This window comes from Scyliorhinus torazame, chromosome X (assembly GCF_047496885.1).
Source record: "Scyliorhinus torazame isolate Kashiwa2021f chromosome X, sScyTor2.1, whole genome shotgun sequence".
NCBI classification, from domain to species: Eukaryota; Metazoa; Chordata; class Chondrichthyes; order Carcharhiniformes; family Scyliorhinidae; genus Scyliorhinus; species Scyliorhinus torazame.
The window spans coordinates 18,958,099-18,981,143 of NC_092738.1; the positions used below are offsets into that span (position 1 = coordinate 18,958,099).

Below are 23,045 nucleotides of genomic sequence, written 5' to 3' on the forward strand. Positions count from 1 at the left end.
ACTACCAGAAGGATGTGGAGGCTTTAGAGAGGGTGCAGAAGAGATTTACCAGAATGTTGCCTGGTATGGAGGACATTAGCTATGAGGAGCGGTTGAATAAACTCGGTTTGTTCTCACTGGAACGACGGAGGTTGAGGGGCGACCTGATAGAGGTCTACAAAATTATGAGGGGCATAGACAGAGTGGATAGTCAGAGGCTTTTCCCCAGGGTAGAGGGGTCAATTATGAGGGGGCATAGGTTTAAGGTGAGAGGGGCAAGGTTTAGAGTAGATGTACGAGGCAAGTTTTTTTACACAGAGGGTAGTGGGTGCCTGGAACTCGCTACAAGAGGTGGTGGAAGCAGGGACGATAGTGACATTTATGGGGCATCTTGACAAATACATGAATAGGATGGGAATAGAGGGATACGGACCCAGGAAGTGTCGAAGATTGTAGTTTAGTCGGGCAGTATGGTCGGCATGGGCTTGGAGGGCCGAAAGGCCTGTTCCTGTGCTGTACATTTCTTTGTTCTTTGTAATACCCCCGTCTAATTATTCAGCTATCTTCAACAGCCTTTTGGGGGGGGCAACAATGCTTCAGATTTCCAAAATAGAGCCTTGTTGGACTGCACCACACTACCCAGTGCGTTCATGCACGAGTCATCAGAGGGATAGTGACTATTTCAAGTGTGTTGACAACATTGAGGGTTCTTACAAAGCAGGTGGGAAGGTGGTGGTTACTCAGTGAAGCATTGAATTCTCTGCGTGTACCGGCCAGCATTGAAGGCCAGAGAACAGCCATGAAGATGTTCTGCAAGTCATGCTGCGATGCACGTTGCCTTATTCTATTCAAAGTTTGCATACTTCACGTAATAAGTGCCTTTAAACATCAAGGTTAACAGCACGAGGAGGCCATTTAGTCTATTGTTTTACATACTAACCCTACCTTCCAGCTGAATCAGTAATCCTGTAGGTTACAGCACCTCAAATGCATTCCTACGTGGCTTTTTTCTCAATGCGATGGGGGTTCTTCCTCTAACAGCCTTTCAAGCAGTGATCTCCAGATCCCCATCACCCTCGGAGTGGGAACATTACTCAAATCCCCTCTCATCCTTCCACAAATTACTTTAAACCTATGCCCCTTGGTTATTCACGTCTCTGTTCTTGGTCCTCAATATACACTCTCTAAGCCCATAATTCATAATTAGACACACCTCAATTAAATCTCCCGCGAGCCTCATCTGTTTCAAAGATAACTCTACCCTTGCTAATCTTTCCTCGCAACTGTAATTCTCCAGTCCAGGCAACATCCTCGTAAATCTCCTCCATACCATCTCTATGCGATCATGTAATGCAGTGAGCAGAACTGTATGTAATACTTTGATTATGGTCAAGCTAGTGTTTCATTCTCAGAGACGGTTTAACGCCAGCTATTGACATTTGTTTCAGAGTTCGTCTGATTTCTGAAAAATCAGGTTTCAGGAGGCCAAGTGCGGATAATCACCAAAAAATTGTGTTTTACCTTTATTGGCCTTTTCAATGCTTCCTGGATGTCCAGGCGTTTTCTCATTATAGTCTGGTCAAGCTTCCTCTCAAACGCCAGCAAATCCATGTAGGCTTGAGACTCTGGCACAAGCTCCCGAATCTAGGAAAAGGAGGGTGTACACAATGATCATCACTGAAGAGCATCAAAGCTGCCCTTTTCAAAGCCACAAATGACATCCTCGGTGATTATACCGCACTGTCCCTCCTCTTCTACCTGTCTGCACCCTTTGACAAGGTCACCCACACCATCCTCAGTTGTCTAGCTGTATGGGTCTGCCTGTGCCTGCTCCAACTCTTAGCTGCCAAGTCAGGGCCAGAGAACCTCCAGCAATGGTTTTCCCCTTCCTGTCCTGCTTACCACTGGATTGCCCTCAGGGATCAGGACTGAGACGCCTCTGCTTTTACCTCAAGATACCACTCCTTGAAGACACCATTGGATGACACCCAGCTCTAGCTCTCCCAACACTTCCATTGCTTCTGCGTTTCCAAACCACTTGTCCAACATCCAGCTTTTGAGGAATCAGAATTTCCTCCAGTTTAACAATAGGGAAGGCCAAAGCCATGGTCTTTAGCAGCATTCAAAAACTCTGTACCAGTGTCACGGATTCCAGCAACTGTTGCAAGCTGAACCAGAATGTTCCGGATGAGGATTTGAACCCAAATTACAGTACTGAAGGTTCACCTCTAATCCACTGGACAGGTCAATCCTGAACCAAAAAAAATGTTTTGCCCCCCAACAGCCGGAGGAGCCACTTTATACACGTTGATTGACAACAGGTTTGCAATCAGTTCAACCAGCATGCCTTTAGTTTATGGAATGGTTTCTACATATCACTTTTTTTAAAAAGTTCAAAACTTTTGGATTGGACAAAGATCATAGCACTGGAAAACCTTTTACGATAAAAAAAGATATACTTACTCTCTGAGGTAGAATTTTATCTGCCATTTTCTTCTTCTTTGCACTATTCAAATGAAAGAATAAACATGTTACCCTAGCAACTGATCTTCCAAAATTAGCCACTCCAAAATAAAGTCTGTTTAATATTCAGGCAGAATGCAATGACCGTTAAGATGTTCCAGGCACCATAACGGGTTACCTGGCACAAACAGACATTAAAACACTTGCCAAAATAACAAGTACAGAAACCTGACCCGAGCTCTCAGCAACCTCTGCAAATTAATCACAAAACGGATCAAATATCAGGTCAAAGTGAGATCACGTAATCATCCAATTATTGCCGAGAGAAAGCATTTGTGGATTAGGAACTTGGATTCTCAACAGATTTTTAATGTTTTCAAACTTTTTTCCCTCTCAATTGCCTCCCCATCTCCCGAAAGGCACCAATTCTTGCCGCATTCTCCCTTCTCTTAAATATTTGCAGTTGTGTCGAAAGTCTCCAAGCTCTTGACCTGCCACTACTAGAGTAAAGCTCAATGACGCAGGTAGCTAGCCGGTGCCTGGTCAGAGTGGCTATATTTCACGTGTAAACTAAGATAATGACTGTAAGCAGGTTATTTGATGAGAGGAGGGCAGTAGATATGATAGAAAAGTTGAATCCTTCCATTAGTTTAACATAGACATACTTGTGCACTTCAAAAGAGTCACTGGATGGTGATTAGGATGGGAGAAAGGGGAGAAATCATCCCAGGAGTATAGCAGTGACATGGAGTGCTCAAACCTGGCTGAAATCAACTACCTTAGCAAACAGTAGTGGTTGATCTTCTGATCTACAGTCGCTTACACTGTCCACGCTCACCGTGGGCAATTGTGCAAAGTGGGAAAACTGTGTCGACACTATGACACCTGCTATAAAAACGCTGGAGAGCGTACAGAGTTTGCTCAATGAGAGAAGTATTTATACATTATGCCAGAAGGGAATTTCTATGCCGGTTTCTCCGTAGTAACAGATGGTAGAGTATGATGAAATAACTGAAAGATCTGAATGGCTGAGATTAGGTGCGCAGGATTGCAAAAGTACGAAGGCTATTGATTTTATTATTTGAAAGAGGTCATTGTGCTACTCTGCAGAAGAATAGCGTCTGCCCTCGTTACGACTAGCTAACAGGATAAAATAGTTGAGCAATTATGAGGTATGCTGTGTGTTAGAAAGGGTGGGGGTGGGGAAGAGAAAATCAATCGGTCTCTCTGCTTCTGATCTCTCTCCTAGTGCACAGGAATGGATGTTGAATGGAGGCAGGATTTGCCCTATACCCAGTTCAGTTGTCTTGCCTCTCACAGGAGAATAGCAAGCCAACACTACTCAGGTGAGACATTCGAAGGCTGCCTGTGCCCAAAGGCCACATCCTGCATGTGTCAGTGCTTTACCGGGGTGAACATTCATAGAATTTCATTCCAGGGATTGAGGGAAATACTCGTAACCCTTGTCCCTTGAAACGCTGACTGTTTCAAAGCACATCATTTTTGGTGGTGTTAGTTAGCACTGGAATATCGAGAAACTGAATTTAAGAGCTAGTGGACCTACTTGTGATTGCGGTTCTGAGCTGCTTGTTGCTGTACTTGTTGAATCTGTTGAGGAGCTGGCCGTTTGCGAGACTGGTCCATCATCGATTGAGGCATGCCTGGTCGCACTGCCGGACTTCCACCATACGAAGGACCCGGCGGACCCATGGAAGCACCTTGAGGTGGCATACGGCTGCCCGGAGGCATCCCTGGGCGCTAGTTCAACGGAAGAAAACAAAATAAGACATTGGAAAGGATTTGACGTCGTCGGGAATTAACCAATAAACTCCCAGTTCACAACACCAACATTGTTTTTTGCTTCGGTATTAAATCCAGAATTGCTCATGAGGTCGCCTCCCATGCCGCACACATTGAATGATCAAACGCTTCTTGGGGAAATGGGTGGGGAGGGATGAACGGAGGCCAAGTGCTGCTTTGAGTGGGAGTGCAAAACATTTAAGAGCCTCCAGTTGACAGAATAAATACCTATTTTGGAAAAGGCGTGGTGGGGAAGCGGATACATATTGGTTACAGATTAGGATGTTGTCAAATTCCTGTGCGGAGGTGCAGAACAATGGGGGGGGGGGGGGGGGGGGGGGGAGGGGGAGGGGGAGAGAGAAAGAACAGTTTCGGTCATTTACATTTTGAAGTATGTGCAAATGTACAGACAAGTTTCATCTGAATTGTCCTCCACAGCAAGGACAGGAAACGGACAGGTCAGCAGTTCACCTCCAGTCTCACAGCGGGAGATTGCTACAATGTGACCCAACATCTGTGGTGGTGGTTAGGGAGAGGGGGAGGGGGAAGAGGGCAAGGTGGGGGAAACTTTATAAAATAGCCACTAAAAATGAATTGCATGGGGTGAGGGGGCAGAGAATGCAATCGGCAGACAATTAAGCCACTACGCCGGCACTGGCATGTTATAATGAGGTACATATCAATCCGATTGTTTCGCATGCTGCACAGAAGGCTGCAACTGATTCTGCAGTCAATGCATCAGTGAAGGAAAAAAAAACGCAACCCCTTTCCCTCTTCCGGACAGGCGTCAGTTGATGGGGAAACCACCGAGTCAAAATATTGCATTACAATTGACAAAAAAATAATAAAATCATCGCCATCACAGTCAGAAATAAGAGCCTGGTTAATTTGAGAACAAACCCTTACCAAACCGTGGGCAAGAAATTCAAAGAGTTTACTCCTGGTTGCTGACTGCATACCACGCGTCCCTTTCAAACACCCTTTGTCCGTGTGCTACGCTCTATTTTTCTGCACCCTCGCTTAGCAAGCGGATGCTGTCGCTCTTGGGCATCCGACATTTTATTGTGGGGAAGATGCAGTCGTCTCAACTTTACAAGAAATCCAGAAAATCAACAAACTACAGAAGCAACTGACATGCAGAAGACGCCGTTTATATTGTTCGGTCCAAGGCCCTACGATGTGGATTCTAAACACCACAAAGAAATGAATCAATGAAAGACCTTGTAACAGCAGTTGTCACGTCACTTGTGAATGCCTTTCAGCTCCCATACTACTGCTCTCGCAGGTCTCAGCTAATTAACATCAAGACTCAAAAGAGAAGAAAGGGCCTGCCTGCACTCAGCAAAACAGTTGTCGGGGCGAAGGGCGTTCAGGAAAAGCCTTGAACACTGGCACAATAGCAGCTGAATAGGTGCAATTCAATCGCATTGTCGGAGAGATTTTCAAATGAAGAATAAAATATTTCAAAACAGTCTTATCGGCAGGCAGAACAGCAAAACGGTATGTGCTCGGGAAATGGCCGATTAACAATACTCGTAACAGCAACTTCCATTCATATAGTGCCTTTACTATAGAAAGCATCAAGGTGCTTCACAGAGACAGAAGCAGACTCAAATCAATGGGCATGCCAGATGTGGCAGCCTTTTGCTCCTTTGCCGCTTTGCTCGCACGTAAAGAAGGGTGTGAGCCACAGCTCAGTACTCTTGTCTTGGATGCAGGTTGTGGGTTCAAGTCCTGCGCCAGAGACTGGCTGACACTTCAGTGAGGTACTGAGGGAGTGCTGCACTGTCGAAGGCGCCCTCCCTGGGGTGAGACATTAAACCAAAGCCCCATCTGCCTCTTAAGTTCAGCGTAATAGACCCTCTTCAAAGAGTGTCCTGGTCAACATTCCTCCCTCAGCCAACATCACGGAACCAGTACTCGATTGGCTGTAAAGCTCATTCAGACATCCCCGAGCTCACAAAAGTGGCGGCATCGATGCAAGTTCTTTGTCTCGAATGCAGCGATTTGGAGAGGTGACTCACAAGCTTTTTCGCAAGGGGGGCGTTTTATGGAGGGGCTAAAAGGAGGCGAAGACATCAACACTTATCCCGTGGAGTGGAAAATATGCAGCAACACAGGAACATCAGAAAAAAAAGTATTGAATGAGTTCCTTCCGCTCCATTGAAATTGGCATCAAGTCAAGCCAGTCACAAACCAAGAGGATACACAGCCTGCTTTCGACATTATTTGCGTGAGCATTGCAAATGAGTTCAGTTTCATTCAGGATTTAACAGTACAATCTACAGAACATTTACTCCCAATCATGATCTCTTTTCGGAGACAAAGCAGAAAGAGAAAAAAAAGACGGATTGGTTCTCTGAGGTAGGGCATTCAAGTGGCAGATTGCTTGGATTTGATATGAATTTGAGCAGGGGGCCCAGCGATAAGACCAGACCTCAGATTGAACGAGCTATAACCTACACTGGAGGAAAGCAAAGGCAACTCAAAAGCATTGGCTCGATTCATATTTTTCATTCCCCCTCCTCATTCTAACCTGAAACATAAAACTGGACTCAGTGCCACACCAGGACAGCAAGTCTCCCAGTAGGAGTAGCTACAAACAGCAGCAAATGACACAGCTGGGTCGAAGCCCAGGCCCACAAAGATTTCACAAACGATTAGCTTTCTCACCCCTTGACCGACAGTACTCCCTCAATGCATCTGTACCGGTGGCCTTCTCTAGTGTTTCCAACGGCACCAAGATTGATAAAGACCCTCAACGAAAGGACAATCTGCCATTTTGTCCTGGGTGGCGGCAGACTGCACCAGTCACCCCAGGTGCCACGCAAATCACAGGGGTATGTGGACCATTCCCAGGTGCTAGATACGGTTTGATGGCCAGAAACACTGCCTTGATCACCAGCATTGCAGTGATCCCATCGGGAACAGTCAAAATTCAGGGAGGATGAAGTTGGGATCCGGCGCGATGCCCACCACAGTCAAATAAATAGCAGCAACACACTACGTTGTGGGGGAGGGGAAAGAGCAGGGTTGGCTAGCTCAGTTGGTTGGGGTGTTAAGAATAATGGCAATTGCACGGGTTTGATTCCCATTCCGGTTGAAATAAGACTTGGGAGCTGCCTCCTTGCCCTGCCCTCGAGAGTGGAAGGCAATAGCAAACCACCATTAACAAAAACGGTCAAGAAAAAGGCTTGGGCAGAGCACTCATGAATGAATGATACTCCATGGGCCCATAAGCAAGGTAGGGAAACGAGTAGCCATTGAAGAGGTTAACATCTAGAAGGGACAGAGAGCTTGGGCGTTTCCCTGACATCAGGGGGAAAGTCCTGCCCCAATAAATGAAATGTTTTAAGTTGCAAGAAAAGGAAGGAGAGACAACAGACTTTAATGCATAACACGCCAAAATCAGAGAGGTGACTCTTTTTAAACTGGCTTCATTCATAATGTTCTGCTACAAAGTATTTGTTCACACTGAATTTGCCCGCCATTTTAGCCTGCATTCTTCCTCAGTTTGTTCATATCCAACATGGATTCCAGGGACACAGGTTGGCAATTTGAGAAACACAAATTTACCTGCCCCCTCTGGCCGCCCATGGTGCCACTCTGCCAGTTCTTAAGCATGTTACCAAACACTTAATAAGTCCAAATAAACCACAATCTCTGCACTCGCTCATCTAGAAATGACGAGCCTTCTACAAATCCATTTAGACCGTCTTACGTGAGCCCATACTTTTCCAAAATTGTCACTCATGCTTTCCCTTACCAGCAGTTTCCTTGCAACCCGACATGAAACGGGCACATTTACTATCCAGTCCTCGGACAGAATTCAGCTTCCGAAGAATCTTGGAATTTGACGGTTAATATGCCTGATATTTCATCAACCTTGTTGAGTGTCCAGTGTCTGAGTCTGTGTGGAGTCTGCACGTTCTCCCCGTGTCTGCGTGGGTTTCCTCCGGGTGCTCCGGTTTCCTCCCACAGTCCAAACATGTGGTTAGGTGGATTGGTCATGATAAATTGTCCCTTAATGTCCAAAAGGTTAGGTGGGGTTACTGGGTTATGGTGGGGGGGTGGGCTTAAGTCGGGTGCTCTTTCTGAGGGCTGGTGCAGACTCGATGGGCCGAATGGCCCCCTTCTGCACTGTAAATTCTATGATTTATCAGAGTTCCATTAACCCATTGTCCGGAATTCGGAGGAGCTGTGTATATATGGCTCACATAAACCAAGTGGACTTCCCCACCTGAACAATATGGCTAAGCAACACGAGAAGGCTGCTCTGCTAGAATGCCCTGTGCTATCTCCCGTAGTCATTGAGATCTACAGCACAGAAAAGACCCTTCAGCCCATTGCATCTGTGCCGATCAAAGACAACCACCGAACTATTCTAATCCCATTTTCAAGTACTTGACCCATAGCCTTGTCTGCCTTGGGATCGCAAGAGCACATCTAAATACTTGTTAAATGTTGTGAACATAGATCATACAGTGCAGAAGGAGGCCATTCAGCCCATCGAGACTGCACCAACCCATTTAAGCCCCTTCCACCCTATCCCCGTAGCCCCATCTAACCTTTTTCGTCACAAAGGGCAATTTATCATGGCCAATCCACCACCCTGCACGACTGTGGGAGGAAACCAGAGCACCTGGTGGAAACTCACGCAGACACGGGGAGAACGTGCAGACTCCGCACAGTCACCCAGCGGGGAATCGAACCTGGGACTCTGGCGCTGTGAAGCCACAGTGCTATTTAGCCATTTGTGCTACCGTGATCCCCGTGAGGGTCTCTGCCTCCACCACCCTTTCAGGCAGTGAATTCCAAACTCCCACCACCCTCTGGATGAAAATGTTTCCCCCCACATCCCTTCGAAACCTCCTGTCCCTTACCTTAAATCGATGCCTCCTGGCCGCCTCCAAGGGGAAAAGTGTCTTCCTGTCTATTCCCTCAATTTTATACATCTCAATCATGCCGCCCCTCCCCCCGCCAGTCTCCTCTGCTCCAAGGAAAACAACCCCAGTCTATCCGATCGCTCTTCATAACTAAAACTCTTCAGGCCCCGGCAACATCCTGGTAAACGTTCTCTGCACCCTTCCCGGGGCTATCAATTCGTGAATTCAAGAACTGCACACAATACTCTAGCTGTGGCCAAATCAATGTTTTATACAGTTCCAGCATAACCTCCCTGCTCTTAATCTCTATGCCTCGGCTAATAAAAGCAAGTATGCCTTCTTGACCACCAAGATCCCTCTGATCCTTGGTGCTTCCCAGGGTCCTGCTGTTTATCCTGTATTCCCTTGCCTTGTTTGTCCTGCCCAAGTGCATCACCTCACACTTATCCGGATTGAATTCCATTTGCCACTGATCAGCCCATCTGACCAGCCCGTCTATATCCTCCTGTAATCCTCCTCACTATTTACCAACCCACCAATTTTCATATCATCCCCAAACTTATTGATCAACCCTCCTACATTCAAGTCTAAATCATTTATATAAATCAAACAGCAAGACCCCCAACACTGACCCCTGTGGGACCCCACTGGACACAGGCTTCCAGTCAGAAAAACACCCCTCCCATCACCCTCTGCTTCCTGCCACTCAGCATTTTATTCTTCTCCAAAAGATTGTTTTAAATGCACTAGCTCTCCGTGCTGATGGCCAAGGGTTTGCAACATTGCCGTATGTGCATTATTCAACCCAACTAGTTGGTTACTTTTATCATATTTCTCTTAAGTACAATTAATTTTAGCACATTGAATGCCAGGTTTGAGAGTTATAATTCTTCCCAACGGAATAGATTGGGAACGTGGTGACGAATCCATGTCGGCTCAAGTACACAGATGACCACAATTGGGATAATTGTTAATCCTGAAGCTTACCCACCTACCGGAACCAGATAGCAATAAGATTGAGATTTCAGCTTCCAAGGGATCGTATTAACAGATAGAAATTGTTACAGTACCAAGTGAGAATGGTGCTGAAGAACCCGGGCACCGTAACAGTTTATGAGGAAATGCAATGAATCAGCAGGGACTGGAGAGTACTCACTTTCAGGGCGACAGCACTATTGTTAAACAGAGATTCTTGAGACACAAGAGGCCAACACTAGGAGAGAAGGCCAAGAGGAGACTGAGGTTTTTTAATTCACCATTTCTGCTGATCGAGAGGGCAGCAGCAACATAAATTCTCACAAAGAGTAAGAGGGAATGCCTGACCACAGCGAGTTGCTGGGGCACAAAGCACTGCATCTTTTAAAGGGAGGGCCGAGAGCTAGGGGGAAGACAGCAAGGCAGTGGAAAGATTTTTGGTTTGTTCCAGTTTGTACAGATACAATGAATCACAGCCTAGCTCTGTACTGCATGTTCCGTATCGTCTCTTACCATGCAGTGATAGGGACATTCCAAAATGCCTCATATCCAATGAATTTGTTTTGAAGTACTGGCACTATTTGGCAGCGAAAATCTACAAAGGATCATGCAACCAGCATGAGAGGAAATGACTGTTAATATTTCTGTGGCGGCATTAGCCGAGGGAGGAATTCTGGTCAGAACCCAGGACTTTGGTGGTGATGGTTGGGGTGGGAAGAGAGAGAGGAGGACTTGCACATCTATAGCACCTTCCATGACCCACAGAATGTCCCAAAATGCTTGACAGCCAGTGAAGTACTTTTGAAGTATAGTCTCTGCTGTAATGAATGAAACGCAGCAGCCAATTCGCACATAGCAAGTTAACCCAAACAGCAATGGGATAACAACCAGATAACCTGTTTTAATGTTGATTAAGAGATCAATATTGGTCAGGGGATTTGGGAGGACTTCCCTGCTTTAAAAGGGCAGACAGAGTTTAATGCCACATCCATGGAACCTCCTGTACTACTGGAGTGCTGGCCTTGACTTGCTCAAGTCCTGGAGTGGGATTTGAACCGGGAGCCTCGTGAGCCAGAGAACTCCGCTCTTTCTTGAATAGTGCCATTGAATCTTTATAGGTCTACCTGATCAAAAGGACGAGGCCCTTGGTTCAAAGTCTCTTCCAAGGGACAGGACAACAGAGATTGCGCGGTTCATCGTACTGTTGTGCACCGGCATTGTTTCAAGATTGACGAAGGAAGCCAACATTCTACGCAGTCACACAAACAAAGCATGTTTGGCAACTGACTGGCACAAGAGATAGAAGCTTGAAAACGATGCAGAAGGAAGCTTGGTGGGAGAGGATATCTTTTGCCAGATGGACATCAGTCACTGATATCCAGTCAGGAACGGTAGCACGGTAGCATTGTGGGGGCAGCACGGTAGCATTGTGGATAGCACAATTGCTTCACAGCTCCAGGGTCCCAGGTTCGATTCCGGCTTGGGTCACTGTCTGTGCGGAGTCTGCACATCTTCCCCGTGTCCGCGTGGGTTTCCTCCGGGTGCTCCGGTTTCCTCCCACCGTCCAAAGATGTGCAGGTTAGGTGGATTGGCCATGATAAATTGCCCTTAGTGTCCAAAATTGCCCTTAGTGTTGGGTGGGGTTACGGGGATAGGGTGGAGGTGTTGACCTTGGGTAGGGTGCTCTTTCTAAGAGCCGGTGCAGACTCGATGGGCCGAATGGCCTCCTTCTGCACTGTAAATTCTATGATAATCTATGAAACTCAGAATTGTACTGTCACCTTCATTGGGGCAGGAGCAGATTGCATTTGAGACTAACCTGGTTCTGTCAGCATACAAAATGATTCCCAGAACTGCTACTTCAGCAAAAGACAATCAAGCACGTGGGCAAAATCTTTTTTTTTTAATAAAGAAAAGGCTTTCCTGCCTGCAGTGTGCTATTTTGATGTCATTAATATGACCAACCAAGCATTGCAATAACTTAATTGATCGCAGGGAAAGGATTCGGGCTAATTAAGCGCTCACCAAGATGGCAATATGTATTGAAATGCTGGATACACCAATAATGAATCAAACACAGTCCAGTGGCTAAATTCTACTCCTGATATCTCCATCGCTACACTTCTACAGTGAGATCAGCACACATCAGAAGTCCCGATTCACACAGTAGACTGCGCAAATAAAGCCTCACCACTAACACAAGACAAAGCAGAGTTAAACACAGCGTAGGTTAGGAAGGAAAAGGAATGAGAAAGCATTCACGTTAAAAAGGGATGCGCACAACGGAAGGTGACATTCCACAATCCAAGTATTTCATGTTGTGTTATCCCATTCTTTTCCCGGGATGGCCATTTGACAAAAGAATTGAAGACGAACTGGCTTTGGGGCAGCCAAAATAAATTTTTTGCTTTCAACACATTCCCAACTCTTAAGCTTTGGAGAGTTGTATTGGACTCAAAACGTTAATTCAGTTTCTCTCTTCACAGATGCTGCCAGACCTGCTAGGTTTTTTGTCTTAAAAAAAAAAATCACTCTTCAGGCACACGCCTGGCTGGTGTGCCCGGTTTTCTTGGGCAGCAGCACAGCCTGGCTGTTGGGCCGGACCCCGCCCCGGGCAATGGTGGCTCCTCGCAGCAGCTTGTTGAGTGAGCGCCTCGCCATTGCGGATGGCGAGCTGCAGGTGACGGGGGAATGATGGGGATTTTCATGCTATCCCGAGCCGCACTGCCGGCCTGCTCGAGGGAGCACCCAACAGCTCAGCCTAGTGGCTCTTCTGCAGCAGCCGGTGGATGTGGCCATCGGGGAACTGGAGACTGGCTCCGGAGGAGCGGGTCTTGGCATGAGCGCACATCCTTTGCCTCCGGTTTTACTGCGACCAGACATCACTTCCCTACCGGAACAAGCTTCTCCCACCAACAATCGGAGAATTTTGCCGGGTTTACCCCAGCATTTTCTGTTTTCATTTCCGATATTTGCTCTCTGGTTCTCCCTTTCTGAAAGGCAGTGACTGTCCCAGAGCCACAGTTCTCCAGGCACCAGACATCGTATCAGTCTCCGATCGTCAGCAGGCAATTCCTCTGTGGGAGAATCGCAGCCAAATACAATCCTCTGAGCAGCTATCCCCTCCACGTCAGCTTTTCAGAAGGGGGTCAATGGACTGCTTCCAGGAATAAGAACCCTTGCCCATTTTCACCTCACCTAGATCAAAGGTGATGCTATTCAAATCCCACCCGAGGACACCGGCACTAAAATCAAGACTGGCACACTCGTGCAGTGCTGAGGGAGCGCTGCAGTGTCAGAGCTACCAGCTTCCAAATGGGACATTAAATTACCTGCCAGCATAAAAGATTCCGACTTTGAATAAGAGCAGGGGCGTTCTCTCTGGTTCCCTGGGCAAGGGCTATCCCTCAATCAACATCACATAAGATCATAAGTAATAGGAGTAGGCCATTAGGCCTCTTGAGCCTGCTCTGCGATTCGATACTATCATGGCTGATCAGATCACAGCTTCAACTCCACTTTCCTGCCTGTTACCCCAGAACCCTTGTCGATCAAAAATCTGTCTCACTCAGCCTTGAGTGGGTTCCCCATGGAACCCACTCAACAAGTGGAATCGATTCAATAATCGAGCTGCCATCACGCTCTGGGGAAGAGAATTTTGATCCTCTGAGAAGAAACTGCCTGGAAGGGTGGTTGAGTCGTACCATTTAAGAAGTAATTAGATATTCACTTGCGCCTCCGTAACCTCCACGGGCTGTGGGTCATGAGCTGGAAAATGGGATTAGTGTAGTCAGATCTTTGTTGACCGGCCTGGACTCGATGGGCTGAATGGCCTCCTTCTGTGCTGTAAACATCTACGAATCCGCCTCATTGCGGTCTTAAAATGGAAGGACCCCTCTTTTGAAACTGGGCTCTGGTCAGGCCGCAGTTGAAGTATTGTGAGCAGATTTGGGCCCCATATCGCAGGGTGTGTTGGCCTCGCAGGGGGTCCAGAGGAGGTTCACAAGTATGATCCCGGGAATGAAGGGCTTCGCATACGAGGACTCTGGATCTGTACTCGTTGGAGATTAGAACAATGGGGGGGGGGGGGGGATACCTCATTGAAACTTACAGAATACTGAGAGGCTGAGATAGAGTGGACGTGGAGAGGATGTTTCCACTACTAATTTTCATAATCTTTGTCACAAGTAGGCTTACATTAACACTGCAATGAAGTTGCTGTGAAAAGCCCCATACGTCACATTCCAGCGCCTGTTCGGGTACACTGAGGGAGAATTCAGAATGTCCAATTCACCCAACATCACGTCTTTCGGGACTTGTGGGAGGAATCCGGAGCGCCCGGAGGGAACCCACGCAGACACGGGGAGAACGTGCAGACTCCACACAGTGACCCAAGCCAGGAATCGAACCTGGGACCTTGGAGCTGTGAAGCAACAGTGCTAACCATTGTGCGACCGTGCCGCCCAGGAGAGACTAGAACCTGAGGGCATAGCCTAAGACTGAAGGGACGATCCTTTAAAACAGAAATGAGGAGGAATTTCTTCAGCCAGAGGGTGGTGAATCTGTGGAACTCTTTGCCGCAGAAGGCTGTGGAGGCCAATTCACTGAGTGTCTTTAAGACAGAGATAGCGAGGTTCTTGATTAATCAGGGGAGAAGGCAGGAGAATGGGGATGAGAAAAATATCAGCCATGATCGAATGGCGGAGCAGACTGAATGGGCCGTGTGGCCTAATTCTGCTCCCATGTCTTATGGTTCTTCCACAAGGGGAAGCACTCTCTCAGCACCTACTCAGTCAAGCCCCCTCAGAACCATATATGTTTATATAAGATCATCTCCCATTCTTCTAACGTCGAATGGGTACAGGCCTAACCTTCCTTCATAAACCATACCGCCTTCACCCCAGGAATCGCCCAGGGAACCTTTTCTGAACTGTCTCCAAGGCAAGTATATCCCTCCTTAAACAAGGAGACCAAAACGGAACATAGTACTCTTGGTGAAACAGATGATCTGACCATGATATATTGGTGCTTGCGGGATCTTGCTGCGTGCAAGTTGGTAGCCACGTTCCCATCACAACAGTGACCACACTTGGGCTGCAACGCACTTGGATTGGATTGGATTTGTTTATTGTCACGTGTACCGAGGCAGTGAAAAGTATTTTTCTGCGAGCAGCTCAACAGATCATTAAGTACATGAAATGAAAAGGGAATAAAAGAAAATACATAATAAGGCAACACAAAATATACAATGTAACTACATAAGCACCGGCATCGGATGAAGCATACAGGGTGTAGTGTTAATGAGGTCAGTCCATAAGAGGGTCATTTAGGAGTCTGGTGACTGTGGGAAAGCTGTTTTTGAGTCTGTTCGTGCGTGTTCTCAGACTTCTGTATCTCCTGCCCGATGGAAGAAGTTGGAAGAGTGAGTAAGCCGGGTGGGAGGGATCTTTGATTATGCTGCCCGCTTTCCCCAGGCAGCGGGAGGTGGAGATGGAGTCAATGGATGGGAGGCAGGTTCGTGTGACGGACTGGGCGGTGTTCACGACTCTCTGAAGTTTCTTGCAGTCCTGGGCCGAGCAGTTGCCATACCAGGCTGTGATGCAGCCCGATAGGATGCTTTCTATGGTGCATCTGTAAAAGTTGGTAAGAGTCAATGTGGACATGCCGAATTTCCTTAGTTTCCTGAGGAAGTATAGGCGCTGTTGTGCTTTCTTGGTGGTAGCGTCGACATGGGTGGACCAGGACAGATTTTTGGAGATGTGCACCCCTAGGAATTTGAAACTGCTCACCATCTCCACCTTGGCCCCGTTGATGCTGACAGGGGTGTGTACAGTACTTTGCTTCCTGAAGTCAATGACCAGCTCTTTAGTTTTGCTGGCATTGAGGGAGGTTGTGAGAGGTGGCTACATAACTGCAGGTCCTCCTTTCATTTAAGCCTTTCTGTCTGCTCACTGGGAGCCCAAGTCTCCAGAGTGAAACTGGAATGGAGGATAGCAAAGGTAATTAAAGCAGGAACGCTGTAGGGACAGGCATCACAGTTAATTTAAGCTGTGTTCCAGTGGGTACCTGAGGCAGCGAGTTGTGAGTTCAAGTCCTACTGAAATGAAAATTTTCAGACACTTGTGCACAAAGCTCTGACCCAACATTTGGTGTACTTGCCTTTATTAGCCGAGGCATAGAGTTTAAGAGCAGGGAAGGAAGTGCTGGAGCTATGGTGAGGCCACAGTTGGGAGTATTGTGTGCAGTTCTGGAATCCACAATATAGGAGGGATGTGATAGCACTGGAAAAGGTGCAGGGGATGTTGCCTGGGCTGGAGAGTTTTAGTTATGAAGAGAGATTGGATAGACTTGGATTGTTTTCCTTGGAGCAGAGGAGACTGAGGGGGGGGGGGGGGGGGGGGGGGACATGATTGAGATGTATAAAATTATGAGGGGCATAGATAAGAGTAGGCAGGAAGAAACGTTTCCCCTTGGTCGAGGGGCCAAGGCCAGGAGGTTTAGAGGAGATGCGAGGAAAAATCTTTTTCACCCAGTGGGTGGTGGAGGCAGAGACCCTCATAACATAAAAAGCATTTAGATGTGCACTTGCAATGCCAAGGCTACAGGCCAAGTGCTGGAAAATGGGATTGGAATAGTTTGGTGGTTGTTTTTGACTGGTGCAGATGCGATGAGCTGAAGGGCCTTTTCTGTGCTGTAGACCTCTAGGGCTATGCCGCTGCAGTGTAATATTGAGGGAGCGCTGATCTATTTTTCAAACATGTCTTTAATGATCCCGGTCTGCTTCCGCAGGTGAGAAAGTTCTCAGGGCACCATTTTAAAGAGCAGGGTCCTTTCTGATTGCAGCGGTGTTTACAGGGAACATTGTTCTCTAGCCTGTCAAACTACCCAGCCTAAATCAGCACCATTACAACAGATTGAATCATAGAATTTACAGTGCAGGAGGCCATTCGGCCCATCGAGTCTGCACCAGTCCTTACAAAGAGCACCCTACTCAAGCCCACGTATATACCCTATCTCCGTAACCCAGTAACCCCATTTAACCTTTTGGACGCTAAGGGCAATTTAGCATGGCCAATCCACCTAACTTGCCCACCTTTGGACTTGTGGGAGGAAACCCACGCAGACACGGGGAGAACGTGCAGACGAATAGCTCAGAATTACATTGCTGCCTGTGGGGGCTTGCTATGCACAACTTGGCTGCCACGCTCCCTACGTTACGACAATGATTACACTTCAAAAAGTACTTGACTGGCTGTCAAACATTTTGGGATGTCCCAAGGTCGTGAAAGCTTCCGTAGAAATGCAAGTCCTTCTTTCTTAGTCTCCTTAAAGAGTCAAACTTCGCAATTCCTCAATAATGCCATGATCAAAAGGACTTCATCGAGAAGTAGCTTTTTTTAAATAAAAGAGAAAACAAAGAAGATACAGAGAATCAGCAGCAACTAATGAGAAGAGACAAGGTGAACAATAAAGTTCGGACTTTGCCCAAGAAAATGTGAACTCGCCCGATTGATTTACTCCCCTGAAGACCGGAATGTTGGGATAAAAATTCTGACACTCGCCTGATGCCTGAACTGTGCGCAGAGCTTCAGCAAATCATTCTGACATTATTCAACCATGACCAGCTGCAGGCAGGACCGTAACTGTTGTTTTCCACAGTCGATTCAATCGGACACTTTCCCAGCAGCCTTCAATTGAGTTGTTGCCCAAACGCTCATCAAGCTCCAAATACAATGAACCCCAGCGCAAAAAGCAACAATTCCTCCATAACACTGCGCATGGGGAACGCACCAAGGTTTCCGAGCTCGTGATTTAACCACAGAACACGGACTGAAAGTTAGCACAGAATTCCTACAGAGCAGGAGGTCATTCCACACATCAAGTCTGCACCGATCCTGCAAAAGAACTCGCTACCAAGGTCCACGCCCTAAACCAGTAACCCTGCCTATTCGTTTTGGATCCACCTAACCTGCACATCTTTGGACACTAAGGGACAATTTAACATGGTCAATCCACCTAACCTGCACATCTTTGGACACTAAGGGACAATTTAACATGGTCAATCCATCTAACCTGCACATCTTTGGACACTAAGGGACAATTTATCATGGCCAATCCACCTAACCTGCACATCTTTGTACACTAAGGGACAATTTAGCATGGCCAATCCACCTAACCTGCACATCTTTGGACACTAAGGGACAATTTAACATGGCCAATCCACCTAACCTGCAAATCTTTGGTCACGAAGGGGCAATTTAGCACAGCCAATCCACCTAACCTGCACATCTTTAGACTGTGAGAGGAAACTGGAGGAAACTCACATAGACACGGGGAGAACGTGCTAACTCCACAGAGACAGTCACCCGAGGCCCTGGTGTTGTGAGGCAGCAGTTCTAACCACTGTGCCACTGTTATGGCGAGTAAATGTGCTTCTCTCCAACATAGCAATATTTTGACTTGTCACCACCCAAGGCTGAACAAGGCCAGTCTCCAAACTTGGCATTGTGGCTGACCCGAGATGAGCTCCCAATCGCACATCCGCTCCATCAACAAGACTGTCTATTTCCACCTCCGGGGCATTATCCACTCGAGCACCTGCCTCAACGGATCTGCTGCTGAAACCATCCATTCATGCCTTGGTTACCTCTAGACTCAACGATTCCAATGCACTCCTGGCTGCTCTCCCCAGCTTTGCCCTCCTCCATAAACTTGGTTATCCAACGCATGCGCCAAGTCCCATTTACTCAGCAACCACCTCCCCACCCATTTCAGAAACACTGCCATTTTAAAATTCTCACCCTAGTCTTCAAATCCCTCTATGGCCTTGTTCTTTCTGGTCTCTGCGATCTCCTCCAGCCCCAGGAGATGACGTATTCCTCCAATTCTGGCCTCCTGCACACCCTCCATTGTTTCCCCACTCCCACCGTCAGTGGGGTGGCCCGGTAGCCCAGTGGTTAGCACTGTTGCCTCACAGCGGCAGGGACCCGGGTTCGATTCCCGACTTGGGTCACAGTCTGTGTGACGTCTGCATGTTCTCCGGGTGCTCCGGTTTCTTCCCACCTCTTTACTCAAGCAACATGAATGGCGTGGCTAATATCTTCTGATGTGGACACAAAATTGACAAGACAGGAAAGACCTGCTTGTCACATCAAGCCTGCCTCCCACCATGTAGTGGCTGGAGCAGGACTCAAAGTTGTGTGCCAGTTTTTGGCAGCACTCCCCATCCGTTATCAAAAGGTTGCGGCTTCGACCCCCCACTCTATGACTCAGGCACAATAATGTACGCTGACACTCCAGTGTTGCACTGAGGGAGTGCTGCACTGGAGAAGTACGGGTGAGATGTTTAAACGAGACCCTGCCTGCCCTCTCAGGTGCGTGCGGAAGATCCAATGGAACTCTTTCGAAGATGGCGCGTTTATAGACGTGGACACCCCGCAGCCTTAGTGTTACGCAAGGGCAGAGAGCATCGGTGAATACCAGTCAGTCAAGAGGAGACAGGCTGCTAGTGCAGGAGACCCAAGTGCTTCCCAGCCTTCAGCTAGCATTCAGCTCTGAATGCCAATGAAAGCAATGGTTCATCCGGGGGTGCAGCCAGAGCCACGTCAGACATGATCAAATGGCAGAGCAGACACAATGGGCCGAATAGCCTAATTATGCTCCTATGGTCCATGGCACCACGGGTGGATCAACTGTACAGGAAGGTGTGAAGCCGACTGGAAGAGCAATAGGAGATTTCATAGTTGGGGCAACAGATGGGCACCGGCATTTCTTCATTCCAGGACGATGTGTTGCCTCCCTGGCGCCAGGGGCAAGGATGACACTGAATGGTCACAGAACACCTTGGGTGGGTGTTGGGGAAAGGGGGCGGCAGTCTGAATTTAGGGAGCTGGGTAGAAAATTAGCAAGCAGGACCTCAAAAGTAGCAACCTCTGGATTACTGTGCCGCGTTTGAGTATAGAGATAGGAGGCCAGAGCAGATGAATATGTGGCTGAAGGGCTTTAGATTCCTGGGACGTTGGGATCAGCTCTGGGGGCCTGCAGAGAGGCGAGATAGGTTGCACCTAAACAGAGCAGGGGCGATTTGCTCATGCTATTGGGGAGGTAGGGTTTGAACTAACTTGCCGAGATGTGTGCAAACCAAGAGGCAATACCAGAGAGGAACCGTAAGATGCACAGAGAATTGGGGTGACAGCACTGGAGTAGGTAAGACTAAGGTATTAGGTAGGCTCAGAGTAAGAGGGAAAGCAAGAGAGTCTAAATTAGGTCTACTGTGCAGGTATGCGAATGCACACAAGATTGGTGAGTTGCAGACAGACAGGCCCATGAAAATAAAATGCTGTGACGATAACAGGGGACCGGCTCATAGAAGAGCAGGACTAGGCGCTAAATATTACTGGATACAAGGTGCCCAGGAAAGAAAGGGAAGAGAAAAAGTATGAGGGGTGGAGTGAGAGAGAATGTCCGAGGGGCCAAGGATAGTAGACATTTGGCTTGAGGTAAGGAACTATTACATTGCTCGGAGTATTCTATCGGCCAGCAACTAGTGAGAAAGCTGCAGAGGAACAAATTTGTGAGATTAGAGAAGTGCAAGAATTATAGGGCAATTAGTAATGTCAGGCTTAAATTATACAAATATAGACTGGAACAGTAGCAGTGTAAAGGGCAGAGAGGGATCAGAGTGCATTCAGGAGAATTTTCTACAGCAGAATGTTTTCCGCTCCAGCCCAGCGAGAGTGGAGGCATTTGCTGGACATGGTTCTTGGGAACGAGGTGACTCAAGTGTCAGGATGGAGGAGTTCGAACTGTCTTTCTTCAAGAAGGTCAAGGGGAGATTTACTTGGTGTTGAAATTCATCGACAGAGTAGATAGGCACAACTGGTTCCCATTGGGGAAGGACAGAGGGCCAAAGGGCATAGCTTCAAGATAATTGGTAAAAGTAGTATTGGCTACACGAGGAAAAGAGGTTTCCATGCAGTGAGCGCTGAGGATCTGGAATGCACTGTCTGAGAGACTATAGTAGAGGCAGGGGTCAATCAGGGGATTCAAAAAAGGGAATGGTTTCATTATCTGACAAGGCAGGGCTACGGGGAAAAGGCAGGGGACTGCCAACGAGGTGAATTGTTCTTGCAGAACAAAGAAAGATTACAGCACAGGAACAGGCCCTTCGGCCCTCCCAGCCTGCGCCGATCCAGATCCTTTATCTAAACCTGTCGCCTATTTTCCAAGGATCTACTTCCCTCTGTTCCCGCCCGTTCATCTATCTGTCTAGATGCATCTTGAATGAGGCTATCACCTCCGCTGGCAAAGTTTTCCAGGCACCCACCACCCCCTGCGTAAAAAACTTTCCACGCACATCTCCCTTTCCCTCTCTCACCGTGAAACCGTGACCCCTTGTAATTGACACCCCCACTCTTGGAAAAAGTTTGTTGCTATCCACCCTGTCTATACCTCTCATAATTTTGTAGACCTCAATCAGGTCCCCCCTCAACCTCCGTCTTTCTAACGAAAACAATCCTAATCTACTCAACCTTTCTTCATAGCTAGCACCCTCCATACCAGGCAACATCCTGGTGAACCTCCTCTGCACCCTCTCTAAAGCATCCACATCCTTCTGGTAATGTGAAGACCAGAACTGCACGCAGTATTCCAAATGTGGCCTAACCAAAGTCCTATACAACTGTAACATGACCTGCCGACGCTTGTACTCAATGCCCCGTCCGATGAAGGCAAGAAAGCCAACCCTAACATGGCAGGTCGAATGGCCACCTTCTGTGCCATAACCATTCTACAAATATAAGAGTATGGGAGGTGTCGCCGATGCTATGGCGAATACCTATCCCTCAATCAACATCACCAAAACATTGTTTGCCACATTGCTGCTTGCGGGAGCTTGCTGTGCACAAATCAACCAGTCATGTTTCCTACATTACGACAGTGAGCACACGTCAAAAGTACTTCATTAACCGTAAGTGTTTTGAGGTGTTTGGTGCTTGTGAATGGCAGTGTAAATGCAAGCCCTACTTCACTTCTCAATGGAGTTTTGCTTGCCAATTTGTGGCAAATTAGAGTTCCGCGTGCTAGTGCATGGCCGCCAAGAACCGCAATGAGTTTATATTGTTTTATACATAGAAAATCAAGGCTGCAGGAGGCCATTCGGCCCTTCAAGCCTGCTCCGCCATTCATTCTGATCATGACTGATCATCAAATTCAATACCCTGATTCCAGCCTACCCCTAGATCCCTTTAGCCCCAAGAGCTATATCTAATTCCTTCTTAAAATTACACGTTTTGGCCTCAGCTACTTTCTGTGGGAGTGAATTCCACAGATTCACCAATCTCTGGGTGAAGAAATTTCTCCTCACCTCAGTCCTAAAAGATTTACCCCTTATCCTCAAACTACGACCCCTAGTTCTGGACTCCCTCACCATTGGGATCATTCTTTCTGAATCTACCCTGTCTAATCCTGTTAGAATTTTATAAGTTTCCATGACATTCCCTCTCACTCTTCCGAACTCCAATGAATATAATCCGAACCAACTTAGTCTCGCCTCATACGACAGTCCCGCCATCCCAGGAATCTGCCTGGTAAACCTTCACTGCACTCCCTCCGTAGCAAGAACATCCTTCTTCAGGTAAGGACACCAAAACTGCACACAATACTCCAGGTGTGGCCTCACCAATGCCCTGTACAATTGCAGTAAACCATCCCAATTCCAATACTCAAATCCTCTCACTATTTGCCATCTTTACTGCCTGCTGTACCTGCGTGTTTACCTTCAGCGACTGATGAACGAGGACACCAAAATCCTGTTGAATATTTACACCCATAATCTGCCTTCCCATTTGTGCTACCAAAGTGGATACTTCACACCTGATCTTTACAGGCAACAATTTACACCACCGCCTGTCTGGCCGAGGTTTCAGCAAGGAACAGAGAAAC

The 23,045-nt window shown here is 47.5% G+C and overlaps 1 protein-coding gene across 2 annotated transcripts in view; it reads right to left on the reverse strand.

The window, feature by feature from the left end:
- smarcd1 (SWI/SNF related BAF chromatin remodeling complex subunit D1) overlaps positions 1 to 23,045 on the reverse strand; it is a 76,995-nt gene that overhangs the window by 48,030 nt on the left and 5,920 nt on the right. The window contains exons 1-4 of one of the 2 annotated variants that reach the window (XM_072493783.1): positions 5,149 to 5,518; positions 4,007 to 4,200; positions 2,443 to 2,485; positions 1,501 to 1,623 (exon numbers count right to left, since the gene is read on the reverse strand). In XM_072493783.1, the coding sequence (XP_072349884.1) occupies positions 1,501 to 1,623; positions 2,443 to 2,485; positions 4,007 to 4,200; positions 5,149 to 5,199 (411 nt within the window). In that variant the 5' untranslated portion in view covers positions 5,200 to 5,518. Of the gene's footprint in view, positions 1 to 1,500; positions 1,624 to 2,442; positions 2,486 to 4,006; positions 4,201 to 5,148; positions 5,519 to 23,045 lie in introns of those variants that run through there. The other variant, XM_072493782.1, reaches the window with a different exon arrangement.